The sequence below is a fragment of the Grus americana genome, chromosome Z (genome assembly GCF_028858705.1).
Source record: "Grus americana isolate bGruAme1 chromosome Z, bGruAme1.mat, whole genome shotgun sequence".
Taxonomy (NCBI): domain Eukaryota; kingdom Metazoa; phylum Chordata; class Aves; order Gruiformes; family Gruidae; genus Grus; species Grus americana.
The window spans coordinates 32305900-32321935 of NC_072891.1; the positions used below are offsets into that span (position 1 = coordinate 32305900).

Consider the following 16036-nt stretch of genomic DNA (forward strand, 5'->3'; position numbering starts at 1 on the left):
CATTGAAGGGGTAATGCCATTGCATTATTTACAATGGAGATACACACTGATTTAATGAAACGGTTTTAAAACCTGCTCCTTTTTTTGCTTTGTTACTTTTAAGCCCAAAGTATAACTAGGTGATCTTTAAGGTCCCTTCCAACCCACCCCATTCTATGATTCTGTCCTGAGTTATTTCTGTTTCTGCTGCTCACTTCAGTAGAAGCGTTTGGTCACTTCAGCTTCTTATGACAGGCTGAATGGCAAAGACAGGTATAGATTTCTACACTGGTAAACAAGGTAAAAAGAAAAGGTGGTTTATCATGATTATGTCTCTAAGCCCTTAATGAACATGAGGAGACCTGAAATGATCGTGAGAGATTCACCATCCATAAGCAAAGGACTAGAATGTTTCCCTTTAGAAGAGATTTAGGAAATTCTCACTTACACTGCTATTTTTAAAAAAAGACATTTGACTTACCATAATCCTGAAGTCTCTTAGCAAGATCTACAGCTTCAATGTTTGCTGATTTTTTGAAAGGTCTCGTATCCAAAATGAATTCATGGGCTACATAACCTGTAAATGAAAAAGTGTACCCTATATTTACTTACTAGGAGAATAATGCAATCTACCGAGCAGTCTATTCTGATTGGTTTTGTGGAGAACATGGCAAAAAGACAAATTAAAAAATATCCACTTGGGCAAAACCTCAAACCTGAGAAATTATCAGGTAAGAGATATACAACTCTGTATTTGAAGACGGGCCCTCTGAGTCCCACGTCACATTAAGAAGAGGCATCATTTCCAAGATCAGGACTAGGAAAGGGTGGTCAAAGTAGCTCCTATAATTTACAAGTACTCAAAAAATCAATTGGATTTGTCAATGCCCAAACAGCATTTAGGTGTCTTAGGCTATCTTGAATTTAATCATGTGCAAGATAATCAGTTTCATGTTGTGCCAGAGAAAAGCTCAAATGTGGTGTTATAGAGAGGCTAAAGACGTAAGTTATCTAAATTTGTATCTGTCATCCTGGAGAACCCTGTTCCACTTCATTGCTGAATCCTTCCAAATTTGCAAGTTCCTTTCACTTCTGTGAGGAAATAATATATTCTCTTGAAATGCAACCTGCCGATTTAGCCAAGGTGTACTCCATTAAATTTAAGACATATATTTTGAGTAGTATACATATTGTACTCAAATGTTCTTTGGTGCCATTCAGCTTAAAAAAGCAAAACAGCATTCTCTGATAGTTACTCTTTTATGACAGGTAATTCTTTCACCTCTTATTCTTTACTTATGTCCTGCTACAAAACTGGAGAGCTGTCACAGGGAACTAACATGTAGCTGAAGTATTTAGCATTGCCAACGGGCTTCTCCCCATCTCACAAAGGAGAATAAGGAGCGGAAATAAGAGAAATTTGGTGGGTTTGTGTTGGGGGTTTTTTTCAGAGAAAGTGTGCAAAGGAAAGTACAGGTCCAAAAATTGCTTCCACTTCTTAAATTGTGCCATTGGGTATGGGAAATTTGGAGGTCTCAACTTTGTTGCTGCTCCTTTTTCTACTGTTCATTAATCTGCTACTAGACTTCAAGGAGAACAATCTGATGACAAGGTTTACTCCATCTTTTGTCATAATTTCATTGAATTACAACCAGGCATTTTTTCTTCTACTTCCAAATATCTCATCTTCATTGCAATACCTCCACAGAAGCAGCGTGGCAGGTTATTTCTCTCCTTGCGAACAATATCAAGGCAAGTTTGAGATGCAGCTGTCATCTGGCATTAAAAAAGAATCATATTGCAAGCCAACTTCTACATTAGTGAGAAAAAAAAAAAGGGCAGCTTTGTAGAAGAAAGCAAATTGTCCAATACTTGCCTCTTGCTCCTCTGAAAAGGATTTTGTAGTGCTTCTCCAGCCTCTTTGCCATGTAGTTTGCATTTAGTATAGCAATCTCAGAAGCGTGTTTCAGACCCTTTGCTCCCATTGTCTGAAAGAGGAATATCATGAAGAAACAGATCTAAAAACACTCTCAAGCAAGCTAATTGTGTTCTTGTACTGGCAAACATGATTGACAATGGCACCTTAATGCACCTGGCTAGCTTTAAGGCAGTCACACTGCTATTACACTTTCGGCACTACACTCACAGAAAAGCACTGGGCATTACTCGAGATCAACTTTGGTATACAGAGCTTATGAGTTTGCTTAGTGTGTAAGTTTTTGCTTACAGTCAACAAGTGAACAACTCAAACCTTTCCTCAGACTGAGAAGCTCTGAAGGGAATAGAACAGAGTGAGCAAAACTCAAGAATGTCATCAGCACACTTGCAAGAAGTGCACACGCTGCCTGTCACCATCCTTACCCCCACGGAAAGAGTGTCCAGAGAGCTGCCCAAAAAGCTATGTGTGCTGTCTGTACAGATTATCTCAGCATGTGGTGCCATGTCACAGATGATACTGTGCATTATAACAAAGACCAGAGTGAAATGAACACAGATGCACTTATTTCTCTGCTAAGGCACTGCAAAAGGACAGTACTGGAATTAAGCTGTGGTTGAATTTCTTAACACTGCTCTTAGAAGTTAAGTTGGCAAAGGAGAAAATCAAAACAGGCTTCAAGGTAGCCCCTTTAGATGGGACAGTGTAAACAGATGGCACTTCGCATTGTGAAGAAACAGTGTCCCTTAAAAATTTACTACAGTTTAAATATTCTGTAATAGGAACCAGCTTCCAGTCACAAGTGATTTGTACCCACAGCTGAAAAGCCACCATGGAAGTTGTACCAGCTCATATTTGCTCATTTCAAATGCCAGAAGAGCTGGTTTCCCCGGGAGCGGAAGTTTCCATGGTTAGGGTATCAAACTGGCTACAGGGTACTCTGAATGACACTGCCCTTACGTTCACCATTCCAACTCTTTCTCTTACTGAAAGCTTTAAATGTTGCTCAGAGTCCCAGCACACCCTCTTCTCAAACAGAATTTGAATCTACACTCATCTCTGTTGGCTCACTACTTCCATATATGTAACTAAATATTTGCAGGCTTATCACTAAATTGCAAGGCATTAAAAAATTACATAGATCATGATCAGGTTGTCACACATCCAAAGCCAAAACTAAGCTCAGTTTTCAAATTCAGTAAAATCCCTTGGAATTCAAGTTCTTATTAAACAGATTTTGGCAAGTTAAATGTTACATACAGGTCAAGTATAACAACACTGCAGCATACAACCAAAAATATTCTTGGAAAAAAGGTAATTACCAAGCAGCTTTTGAAGATAAAAACTTCGGTATTTGAGACAGTGGCGGGTCAAGCCTGATTGCAGTTTTCTGCCTTGTGTCCACTTGTCTCAAGGATTATTACAGACAAGAGACAGAAGAATTAAGCAGGCTGCATAGATACAGCAGTTGTCCTGCCATCCTTTCCGACTGCAACAGATGGCAATAGGCTACTCCATTGTCCTACTGGAAAGCAAGGAGGTTCAAAGGACCTAAGTAACTTATGACCATGCTGTAGTCATACGCATTTCAGCCTGTGCAAACGTCTTATGGCAGGTTGCTCTTAAACCTGTTTATGTGGTTCCAGTGGTCCTCAGACTTGCTGAAATAGAAACAGACCTTCAGCTGATACTCCTTATAAAAGTCTACACACCTTGATATACACCCAGGAAATTGGCAATATAGCACTGGAACCCCAAGGTGCAGCACTGATAGTACCCAAAGGACATGCATCCTCATCCGGCTGTATTTTGACAACAGGGTGGGTAGGCAAATAGGGAGCCAAATGTTTCTTCCTAAAAGAAAAACATTGATTTTTAGAACTTAAATGTGTGTCCCTGTGTTACCATTTCTGGACAATTTCAGCAGTAGCTTCTCTTCACCTTCCTTCCAAATACAGTCCTCCAGGAAGTCTGGTCTATGTCTTCTTCAATGGAAAGTTTATTAACATAACTGGTGAGAATGGAGGATGGGACTCAGGTTTCAACCTATCACAAGATATTCATGCAGCTATCCAAATCACAGTAATTTTTTTTAAAAGAGTAAGATTATTTTCTTTTAAAGGAATATCATTGCCCTATAGAATAGATTCCCATAGTTCCTGTACCATTTCTGCGTTCTGGATTACATACAATATTAGCCCTCAAAGTCCACAGATCATCTCTGCATTTAATCAGAAAACAGACAGCTGAGCGAGTTCTATCGTACACACTAAAGAACCAACGTGAAAGTCAGAGTTTGGGAATATACATGAAACATTCATGAGATCAACACATGACTATCCTGGAGAAGGACAAAAGTTTACAAACAACAGTACAACCTCTCCCATTCATGCCTCTGTACTTAAGTGAACTGCCAACCAAGATTCACTATGGATTTTTTTTTTTTTTTAAACAAAGACTAATAAAGAGATACCCACACTCCAATTGGTCCCATTCCAGGTCCTCCTCCTCCATGGGGAATGCAAAAAGTTTTGTGAAGGTTTAAGTGAGAGACATCAGAGCCGTAATCTCCAGGACGACACAGACCCACCTGTGAGGGGAATACTCCATCATCAAAATATTCTTTATATGCCATTTTAAGACCTATTACATCATTCAATAAAAATAGGTTGAAAAAGATGTTGTATGTTTTTCTGTTTTTCTTTAACATGATGCCTCATAAACAAAAATTGATGTAAACAATTTTTTGCTTTAGAAATTCCTATGCATGTCTGTAAAGAATTTCTTTGACAAAGATTAGGCAGACTAAGCCAATTTCAATGAACGACTTATACATCTTACAACAGATTTCAGGGCAAAAATCAGATAAAAGAGAATTATTTTCACCATCTAATTTTCATTACTGTTCTTGGAAACCTCACCTCCTCTCCCAACACTGTGTCACCTTGTGAGGAAGCTGTATTATGGTATGAACTGGGTAGTGCTGTGCTGTTTTTATTCCAAGGAAATGTAGGCTCCAAGTTGTAATAAATCTACCTAGAAGATTTTATACCTGGGCATTCATATTTGCTCCGTCTAAGTAAACCTGGCCTCCATGTTTGTGAATCAGGTCACACACATCTCCGATCTCCTCTTCAAACACACCGTTGGTGGAAGGGTAAGTGATCATGATGGCTGCCAAGTTGTCTTTGTGCTTGTCCACCTCGTGGCAGGGAGGGAGAGAGAAAAAAAATGTCATTGAGGCTCCTAAATCTTCTTAAGACAAGATTTTTACAAAAATATGTAATTAAAGCAATCGAGTGTTTTAGAGGTGAGAAGCAAGTCTACCAGCAGGTAGCCTAAGTCATTTATAGTCAGCAAAAGATACTGGGCTCTTTCCTTCAGCAATGCCTATGGAAAAAAGAATGTTTTTTTCTGAATAAATCAGAAATTTAAATCAGGGAAGAAGGCATGGTATTTAAAGATGTAAGTACAGCAGTCACTTCTGAGACCTTAAGACAAGCCAAGTGAAACATCTGGCCTTCAATGTAAAGTGATCTAATGACCATCCCCCTACTTTCAGCAATGCAGTTCTATGACTATCATAAAAGCCTGCTCAAATATGTATTTTTGGAAATGTATCCTGCTAATCCCTTGGATTCCCAAGATTCACCTGCAGACAATCTACTCAAAAAAGTGAAAAAAGTTGCCTAGCAACACCTTCCCCCAGCAGAGGTGGGCTTGAACTAAGTGAAGGCTAAAGTGCAGTTTCAAATGCTTCACACTCATGAACATGCTTCATTCATTTCAAATACTAGATGTAGACCAAAAAGGTCTGCTATAAAAGATCCTACTGTGTAGAAAGACTTTCTGCACCAAAAATCCTCAAATTAAAGGAAGTCTCACAAGTGTCACATGGCTAGTGTCTGAGTGAGCAAAAAAGGAAAGCATTACTTACCCTTTTCAAGCATGTATTCACTATTATTGCTCTATTGTCTCTCAAAGAAAAATCTGATTCAGCTGCCAACACTATTACCTGCAGAGGAGAAGGAGTGTTCCTGCCTTGAAAATTAAAGATAATTAAACACTCACCATTGCTTTTAAATGGGAGATATCAATGCTGCCATTTTTATCCACTTCAATTGGCTGAATCTTCATCCCTGCCATTTGTGCACTTGCTGGATTTGTACCATGAGCAGATTTAGGAATAAGGCAAACCTTAGAAGGGAAAAAGAAGCAGAGACTAAAGTATAGCTAGTTAAAAAATCTTACAGCATTACGGTCTATCCTCAGCTACAACTCACTATCAAAGTTTTCAAAAGGGATTCTGAGGGAATGTTTTCCATTCAGGTATCAGCCTCTAAATACTCATTAGAAAAATAAAGTTTTATTTGCTGCATAAATCATATTTAGGGCTGCAATTCCAGAATACTACCTCAGATAATCACATTTAAAATCCTTTCCTCTCACTCCTTTTCAAAAGACTATTTTTTTACAGTAATCAGCCTCCATACGTACAATGACTTGAAAGGAAAAAAAAATCATGTAATTCCAACTTTCCACTGTATCTTCAGCTGACGTACAAAGCATTTTCTTCTGTATTCTATTCAAAACAAAAATTTAGACTGAAATATTTTGGCTATAGCTAAGAAGTTTCAGACAGCTATGTACAAGCTCTCTGCAGTTCATTTAAAAAGAAAAAAGAGAAGTACTTTTATTTAAATAAATGTAGGTTCTGGTTAGCGCTAGTCAGGAAAATGGAGCTCAGGGTATTTCCAGACATTTGTTAGGAAGTCCACCCCTTCTAAAGACAATAAATATACTTTTTCTAAAAACAATCATTTGCATCTATTCAGTGAGGATATTGAAACATTTGTCTACTATGATTCTCTTGGAAGAATTAATTTACCTAACTTTATTAAGTAAGTTACTCAAACTCAGCTGTATTATATAACTGACAGTAAGGCATTTTGTTTTCATGAGAAACTGCACAACGGTCTCTGCCTCATGTTCCATAGAAACGCTGAGACAAATGCTAATTACTTCCAAAGCTGTTCCAAGGAACTGACCCATCTGCCTCAGCACCTGGATATTTGCTCTTTTTTTTTTTTTTTTTTTTTTGTTGTTGTTGTTGTTGTTGTGGTGAACTGCCAACGTTTGACCGCGCGGCTGTGGTGAAAGGAAACACAGGGATCCCGGCCCCAGTGCCAGGAAGCACTGCGGCACATCTGGAGTCGTTTTAGCCGCGCAGCAGCAACGTGAAGTGAGCCTAGCTTGCCACCCAGGCGTGCTGGGGTGTATCTGCAGCTGCCCGGTACAGAAGTTACTGAACAGGCAACAACAGATGGGAGCTGCCGGGTGATGTCGATACTTTTCTTTTTTCCGCGAGAGGGCACCAAATCCAAATGACATCGGCTGCAAGACGCTTGCTCTGCTGTTTTACTGTTTCCAGCCCAGGGGAAAAGGTCACTTAGTTGAAAGGTCAACATTTTGTGGGCTTTCATATTTTCTGCCCCCCTCCCCCCCCGCCTTTTTCCCAAGATTAACTTGATTTTACTATAACATTTGAAATCTGTTAAGTGTGAGTGACCACAAGCAGCCGGCAGGCCCTCTGTTCTGTGCAGTTAACCTCTGGGTATTTCTGAGCGTAGAAGGATATAGACACAGAAGACCGAGGATCTTGCAGAGAATAAGAGAAAAAACAAAGCATATGTGGATAATCAGAAAATAACTGTCCAAAGAATAAAATGTCAACCTAATTTCACTTCTCACTGAGTAAAACTACTCACAAAACAAAGCTTGTAATTGTAAAGAGCGGCTGATTCCCAAGAAGTTTGAGGTGATCTAGACGCCACAAAGAAACAAAGACAGAACAAGACAACTACTCACTGTTCAATTTTAGGTAGTTTCCTCACACAGAGAGTATAGTTCCCAGGAGGCCAGGACAATGACCCTTCCATTTTCAGAAGGCAAATGAGATACCAAAGCCAAGTATAAAATCAGGTACAGAAAATACGGATATTAATGCATTAAGGACTTCCCTCCCACCATTTAAAGCCAACTCTATGAGTGTGTGAAAGAGGAAGACCTAATTAACCTCAGATTTCCAAGAAGTTTTTGAAGTGGTCCCAAAAAGTGTTCCTAAACTAATTTCCATTGAGGTAAGTGGGAAGGTTTGCACGGATAAATATTTCATGAAAACACAGGAAAGAAAACAAAGGAAAACAAAAAGCAAGTTTTCACTGTGGAGAAAGGTCATGCTAATAGAACGTTATAAATATCTGTGCAGGTTCCCTAGCATTTCAACTTACTCATAACTGGTTTATAATGGAGACATACAGTGAAATGCCAAATATCTTGTTAATACAAAATCACCCAGGTCACTGAAAGGACTGATTGCTTAGTTCAGAAAAGAACCCACAGTACTGAGTAATAGCATTCAAACCAGAATATACTGGAGCCAGACAGATCTAGAATATTATACAAGATAACAAATCTTAACAATACACAGCTGGGGGTTGCAGTTTTGAAACTATTTCCACTCAAAAGATCTTGCAGTGTTGGGGGGGGGGAAAAAGCAACTGCATTAAAAACTAGAAAGGAAATAGAGATCAAAGAAAAAGGAACATTGAAGCTCTAAGGATAACCAAAGCTATGAGATGGCTTTTTTGAGAATGATGGACAAATAACTGGAATCCAACTAGGAAGACAGAAATGAGGATGGATAAGGATACAATAAAAATCTCAGAATTAACACATGATATGCCAACTGAGAGCAGGGAAGAACTGTTCATCACCTTTCAAGAGTGAGAGGGTATTAGATGAAATTATAAGACGTGAAGTTCAAAAAAAAAGGCAAAAAAAAAAGCAAGCATTTCTTATGCAGAAATATGATTATATGGTAATAGGTAATGAAGCCACAGAACGTTTTCTCCAAGATACTGTAAATATCAGAAGCTTCCTCATTAAGAGGTCAAGTGATCAGATTTCATTGTAGAAAAAAGCAGAAGTAGTGCCTTTGGATTCCTTTGGATCAGGAAGTTCCCAAATCACGATATGTAGATGCTGGGGCCGTGTGCTGGGTAATTATCGCTGTATACTTGCTTTGTCCTTGTACTCCTCCTCGTAAGACGAGTCTATCAGTCTGCTAGTGCCACTGTAAGACTGGATGCTGGGATTGACAGACTTTTGGTCTGGGCTAATTTGGTTGTTCTTATATCACAAACATGCAATCATCTCTACAAAACGAAACGTACTACCACCAACTTCTCACATTTACATATTTCGACTTATTTCACTTCCAACTAAACTTATACTTAAAACCTACAATTAACACAGTCTTTCTTCCAGGCATCACAGATTATTCAGAAAGCACCTAAAGGAACCATATGACTCTGAGATTTTTCAGCTATAACTGCCTGCCATTAAATGCAAATAAAGAATTTTGTTCAAACGAAAATTAGAATTCAAAATTCTTTTAAACATAGTGTACTAGTAAGAATTAATTCCTCTTTGGGGGTTAACTGCAGTTGTTTCACCTCTCAGGTTTACAAGAACTCTCTTTTGTCAGGTTACAATGGTATAGCTGAGAAGTGACTCCCTGAGGTCACCTTTTCAGGTAGTTAGTATAGAAGAAAACACAAATCAAGCCTTCATACTCTAGTGTTACTAACTGAAGATGATCCTCAGTGAATCGAAACTGATTTGCATTATCCATCTACAGTTTTTGTGGCTGTTGTGAAGCAAGGTTACCTTCATATATCCCACAGAAATTTACTTGAAACAGTTTGAATGGACAACAAGTGGATGAACCTAGAGACTTCTGTGATAGCTACCAAGGCATATCAGAGGCTTGTCCGCTGCTTTGTTCAGGAGTGGCTACACTGGGAACCAACTGATGTTATAAGCATTATAAGTTTTAGATAATCAGTTCCTGTTCCCTTTGCAACTGAAAATGCTGGAGAGGGAGCGTCATACCACCTTGAAAAAGCAAAAAACTGTCATTGCCCATTTTCTTTCGAGGCATGGACATCTGGGCCTAAATCCACCTCACTGAAGATCTGAATCACTGTTTCACATTCACGAGTAGCCTGTGTGATGGCTTCAATGATTACGTCAGCCCCTTGATCACAAGCCCGTCTGTAGGTTTTAGGTCTCTCCCTAAATGTCCTGATGTTTCATGGACTCGTTGAGCTATGAATAACTCATCATAACTTAAGTTCCCAGTCCAAGTCTACCTGAGTCACTTCAATTCTGGCAGCCTTGTCTACATGCTCGTTGTTTTGGTGTTCTTCAGTGGTGCTGCCCGTGGGCTTGTGAGAATCTTATGACATGTACCTTTACAGTAATGCTTTCTACCTGGGCAGCAACATCACGCCAGAAGGTAGCAGTCCAGATGGGTTTACCTCTGCGCTGCCAGTTGGTCTGTTTCCAGTGATGCAGCCACCCTCAGAAGGCATTTGCCACTATCCAGGTGTCAGTATTGACACAGAGTACTGGCTGCTTTTCTCATTCAGCTACATCCAGGGCCAGCTTCTGCAAACTGGCTCGACTTGCCTTCTCCTTTTATGGCTTTGACAACTTGTTGTGTAGCAGCCTTCTACTTTTTATGGTTTCCTACTACACAACAGGATCCACTGGTAAACCGACCATACTGCTTTTCACCTTCTATTAACTCATTATATGGTGGCACATCTTGCACATGGGTCACCTCCTTGAGTGATGCTCTGAAATTTATGACTTCTGATGAGTCCACGATCTCTTCCAGGTTCCCCACTCAAGCCTGTTGCATGACCAACGCTACCCACTTATTCGATGCAGTGTCCTTTGAACATCCTGTATAGCACAGGCAATTGTGGTGCCAAGTTGAGCTGTGCTTCTGTACCAACAACTTCTGAAGCAGCTCAGGCCTCCTTGTACATTGCTAGCATTTCTTTTTCAGTCAGTGTAGTGGGCCTTGGATCCTCAATACCTCCCACCTCCAAAACCCTACAGGCTGGCCTTGGATTTCTCCAGGTGTTTTCTGTCAGAGGCTCCAGCTGAGCCTCAACAGGGGGCTCACAAGCTCCCTGTGACCTGGCATATACATGCATTCTCCAGTAATCCACAATGCCTAGACAAGCCTGTGTTCCTTTCTTGTTACCTGGTAGGGACATAGTTATTATCTAATTGATTGCAGCCCCAGGGGTGTGACAATGTCCATCTTGCTGTTTTAGTCCTAAAACCTGGATCTCTTGTGCAGGTCCTTTGGCCTTGCTTTGGTTTTATGGCAAAATCAGCTTTCCAAATAATCTGTATTATTCTTTTCCCCTTCACAAATGCTTCCTCTGCTGTGTTGCCCCATAAAATGATGTCATCCATTTACTGGACATGTTCAGGGTCTTCCCCCTGTTTCAGTGCAGTCTGTATCAGTCAATAGATACATAGGGCTGTGCTTCCAGCCCTGGGGCAGCTGGTTCCAGGTGTATTGGACGCCCTGCCACATGAAAGCAAACTGTGGCCTGCACTCTGCTGCCAAAGGGATAAAGAAAAACGCTTTGGCAGTATCAGTTGTGGCATACTACGGGGCCACCTTTGACTCCCATTCATATTGGCATTCTCCCTTCTCCCACACAGCAGCACTCAATGGCGGCATCACTTCATTCAGGCCATCATAGTCCACTGTTATTCTCCACTCTCTGTCAAACTTTTGCATTGGCCTTATGGGACTATTTCTTGCTTGTCACTCCTTGGTTCTCCAGTAGATAAATCAACTTACGGATGGTAAACAGGGAGTCTCGGTTAGTATGATAAAGCCACTGGTGCAACATCATGGTTGCAACCAGCACCGGCTGTTCTTTGTCATGCAGCAACCCTACAATGGTGAGGCCAGGCAAGGTAGACAGCTGGTCAATCTTCTTTGTGTCCACTGTGGCTACACTAAAGGCCCACCAGTACCTTCTTGGGCCTTGAAATACCCTCTCCTCAGGTAGTCTATGCCAAGGACACATGGAGACTCCAGGCCATCACAACAGGATGCTTCTGCCATTTGTCCCGTTAGGCTCACCTCAGCCTCCAACACAGACAACTGTTGGCACCCCCACCATCACTCCACAAATCCAGATGGGTCCCGCCCCCTCCTACCCTGATGCCATTATGGTACACTGTGCACCAGCATCCACCAAAGCCTTATGCCCCTGTGGATCTGATGAGCGAGGCCATCAAATCCATACAGTCCGTTCAACTTTGTTATCCCCTTCCTCCGCTTAGCCAGAGCAGGGACCCTTTACCCTGGTTGTAGTTTTTACTCTCTGACTCCTGTGGTGTCAAGCCAGAATTCCCTTCACCAAACTCAAGAGGAGAGGCATTTTCAGCCCTTATTCTGTGTCTGGGGGACTGCTGGTTGCTTTCCACTGCCTTGGCAGCAACTGGTGTGGCAGCCTTCTTGACTGGTCCCTTCTTAGTGGCTGTCTTCCCCTGCAGTTCAGGTACGTGGGCTTCTAGCTTCCAGGTGAGTGCACTGTCCCTCTTCCTCGTGTCCTACCCCAGCCATGCAGGAAGAACCAGAGGGTGCCATGTGGCTCCCTTTCCCTCTGGCAGGGGGAGGCTAACTCCATAGGGCACCCCTGACAGCCAAGACACTGACTGTGGGGATGAGAAGTGGAGGGATTCTCTTTGAAACACCCTGGAATTAGCAAGACAGTCTCTCCACAGTTGGTATCTCAAGATGTGGCCAGTCCATCACCAGTGAGTTGGCATAAGACACATGCATTTTCCACAGATCTCCTGCAGATGGCCCATGTGTACTGGATGTCACTCAAATCTGTGGGGACCTGATGTCTAGGTCACTGTAGACCACCTCCACCACGGCTAATTCTCTTAGATACTGAATACCTGCTTCAGCAGGGGTTCAATTGCCTCAGAAATTGACAAGATCACCCTTGACAGGACACATCACACTCAACAGGAACCACCTCCAGAGGATGCAGATTGTCTTCTGATTTCTTTGTTGACTCCCTGGTCCCTAGCAAGGGATCCCAGCTGCTAGGCTTCTCTACCCTCAGTTCCTGACTATCCCCTCCAGCATCCCACCATTTGAGCAACCAGGTAGCAATATGCTTACCTGGCTGGCTGCCATAATTTTTTTTCCACATATCTTGGAGCTCGCTCAGAGTTAGGGATGGGGTGGTTTCTGCCTCTTGGATGACTTCTATCACTTCCTCCTTACATTTCCTTGCCAAAGGACTGGCTTCTTGATCAGATCCCTCCTCCTCCTCCTTTATTAATTGATGGCACAGTCCTGTTGACCTCCGTTGCCAGTGCTTTCCTTTACTAAGGCAATCACTGTGGTTGAGGTTTGGGTCCCTGTCTCAACCATCGTGTCCTTAGAGGTAGAGACCCCTGCTTTCTGTGATGGTGCTAGAGAGAGGCCCTATAGGCACAGGCCAAGCCCCAAAACAGTGCTAGGAGCTGCTGAGTCTCATTGGGGTAGGCAAGGTACCCACCCTTTCATCAAGTGGTGTTCCAATTCAATGGGATTGCATGCCTGTTCTGGTGTAAAATCCCAGGCTATAGGAGGTGATAACAGTCCGAGGCACCTGCCCAAACCCTCCTACACCCCCCTGTCACCCAGGGATCAGCTGCCTTGGGGTACGTTTCTCTGTCAGCTCAACAACAAGTTGTTTACTCTTATGCCAGGACCAAACCAGTTTCCACACACCGAACAAGAAGCCAACAATGTTAGATAATAGGATCAAACATCTTATGTAAGGATGCACAAAGAACTCAGAAGCCCACACAACACAGCTGGACACATCAACCCCAGAGAAGAGGGAGGTGTAAACTCTTGTTCTCTCCGCAGGGTAGCTCATGCAGCACAGGAACGGCATCACAGCCAGGGCCACATGCCAGTCCAGACATAAGGCCATTGCTTTTATCAAAATGTTTCCAAGCACAGCGAAATACATTGATAAGCCACACAGCAAACAGCAAGAGCTGGAAGCAGCTTTTAAAAAGCCCTAGACTCTCATACACAGTAACAAGCTCTGTGTCCCACACAGGAGTCTGCCAATTAACAAATTAACGTGCTCGGATCAAAACTGTCATTACCTCAAGCCCTGTGCTGGGTGCTCAAAGGGACTGTGATGGGTTGACCTGGTCAATGGCCAAACACCCATGCAGCTGCTCACTCACTCCCATCTCCCATTGGACAAGGAGGAAAGAGAAGTAAGGTGAGAAGATGCATGGATTGAGAGAATGACAGTTTAACAGGGAAAACAAAAGCTGCATGCGCAAGCAAAGCAAGAAGAAAAATTCATTCATTACTTTCCATGGCCAGGCAGATGTCCAGCCACCTCCTGGAAAGCAGGGCCTCATCACATGTAATGGTTGCTTGGGAAGAAAAATGCCATAACCATGATTGTCCCCACTTCGTTCTCCTTTCCCTGAGCTTTTATTGCTGAGCATGCCATTATATGGCATAAACCATCCCTTTGGTCAGTGTGGGTCAGCTGTCCCGGCTGTGTCTCTCCCAACCTCTTGCTCACCCCCAGCCTACTTGCCTGCGGGGGTGAGGGGGGACAGGGGACGGGGCAGGGCAGAGTGGGAAAGAGAGAACTGTGCGAGCACTGTTCAGCAACAGCCAAAACGTCCCTGTGTTATCAACACTGCTTTAGCCACAAATCAAAGCAAAGCACCATATGGGCTGCTATGGAGGAAGTTAATTAATTCCATCCCAGCCAGACCCAGTACAATCACCCTTTGAGGGAGTCCCTTTTCCTTATTCCCACTGTCTAAAGTAAAGAAAGACTTTTCAGATGGTACCCATGATCCATGAGGGAAGCAGGGAATACTGAGAGCTTGTCACAGATGACGACACACAATCTAGTTTCTCTCTAGGTGAGTCCTAGCTGCTGAATCAACTCTCTTTCTCCACTGTTCACCCAAAGTTCTTCCCCACACAGGTGTTGATACTTACGGTTCTATGACGTTCTCCTTTTGCATTTAAATAAGCTCTGATTGCAGCCAAACCTGCATACTCTCCTTGGGCTCCACTGCAAGAGGAACACAAACCCCGTTACACAAGCACACAAACCACAAAGTGCCAGCTCTCTACTGAAACTTCAAAATTGTCCAGCCCTAATCCTTCTCAATGGCTTTAGGCAAGTGTCAGCAAACTAAAGGAAGCACATCCCATGGATTAAATTACAAATGTACAAGCATTAATTAACAGCTCTTGCCTCTTTTGCAAACACTAGATAAAAAAAGTTATGCCATTTTATGTGCTTACACTATGATATTAAATCCTTTTGGTGACTGAGTTGATCCCCACCTTCTGCACCTAGCAGGGTACTACATGCTTGACTACAGAGAGGCAAACTAATACTGAAATGCACAGTAAAGTGTACACAATGAAACATAAGAACTCTTTCAGAGACATCCTAAGTGTCAGAGCAAGTCCTTGCTGCTTATTCTGTATCAAAACTACTAATGGACATAAACAGGCTGCAGCAGTACTCATTCAGCCTTACTTTATTTCAGTGAGCATGCAGATCCAAGGCATTCTTCAGTAAAACCTAGTATTACCTAGTGCATCAAATATCAGTTTCAACAATTATATAGTTGGCAGCTCATACACCTTATTCCTATTTCAAATCTTCAATTTTAGCTAATAGGAGGATATCAGCAACATTACCATTTTAAGCAAACAATGGTGGAGAAACCAGCCTTCATAGAGAGAAAAACATGGGGGGAAAAAGATTAGAATAATAGAACAGACGAGACAAAATGAAGTTCTGCAGTTTTGAGAAAACAAATCTTCGTTTTCATAACCTTGCATTCAAGGCTTCTCTTTGTCGAATTTAATTTTAGAAACTTCTTCCATTTTTGACTTGCACATTTGCTTTAGAGATGAATTTTTGGAAAAACGTTAAGTAGCAAATGTTCAGAAAAAATTTCCTACCTGTTTGGTTGGAAGGAGATTTTGTCATATCCAGTAATCTCACACAGGTCCTTCTCTAAATCCTTGAAAAGCTGCTGATACCCTTGAGCTTGATTCAGTGGCACAAAAGGGTGAATGTTGGCAAATTCTTTCCATGAAATAGGCTGTTAAAAAAAAAAAAAAAAAGCATGCACTGTATCAAAAAATTCTGCAGACAACTCTGT

The 16036-nt window shown here is 41.9% G+C and overlaps 1 protein-coding gene across 1 annotated transcript in view; it reads right to left on the reverse strand.

Moving 5' to 3' along the window:
* GLDC (glycine decarboxylase) overlaps positions 1–16036 on the reverse strand; it is a 48680-nt gene that overhangs the window by 3755 nt on the left and 28889 nt on the right. The window contains exons 15-22 of the mRNA XM_054810218.1: positions 15834–15976; positions 14850–14925; positions 5987–6112; positions 4968–5117; positions 4393–4505; positions 3628–3769; positions 1856–1967; positions 461–556 (exon numbers count right to left, since the gene is read on the reverse strand). Of these exons, the coding sequence (XP_054666193.1) occupies positions 461–556; positions 1856–1967; positions 3628–3769; positions 4393–4505; positions 4968–5117; positions 5987–6112; positions 14850–14925; positions 15834–15976 (958 nt within the window). The remainder of the gene's footprint in view (positions 1–460; positions 557–1855; positions 1968–3627; positions 3770–4392; positions 4506–4967; positions 5118–5986; positions 6113–14849; positions 14926–15833; positions 15977–16036) is intronic.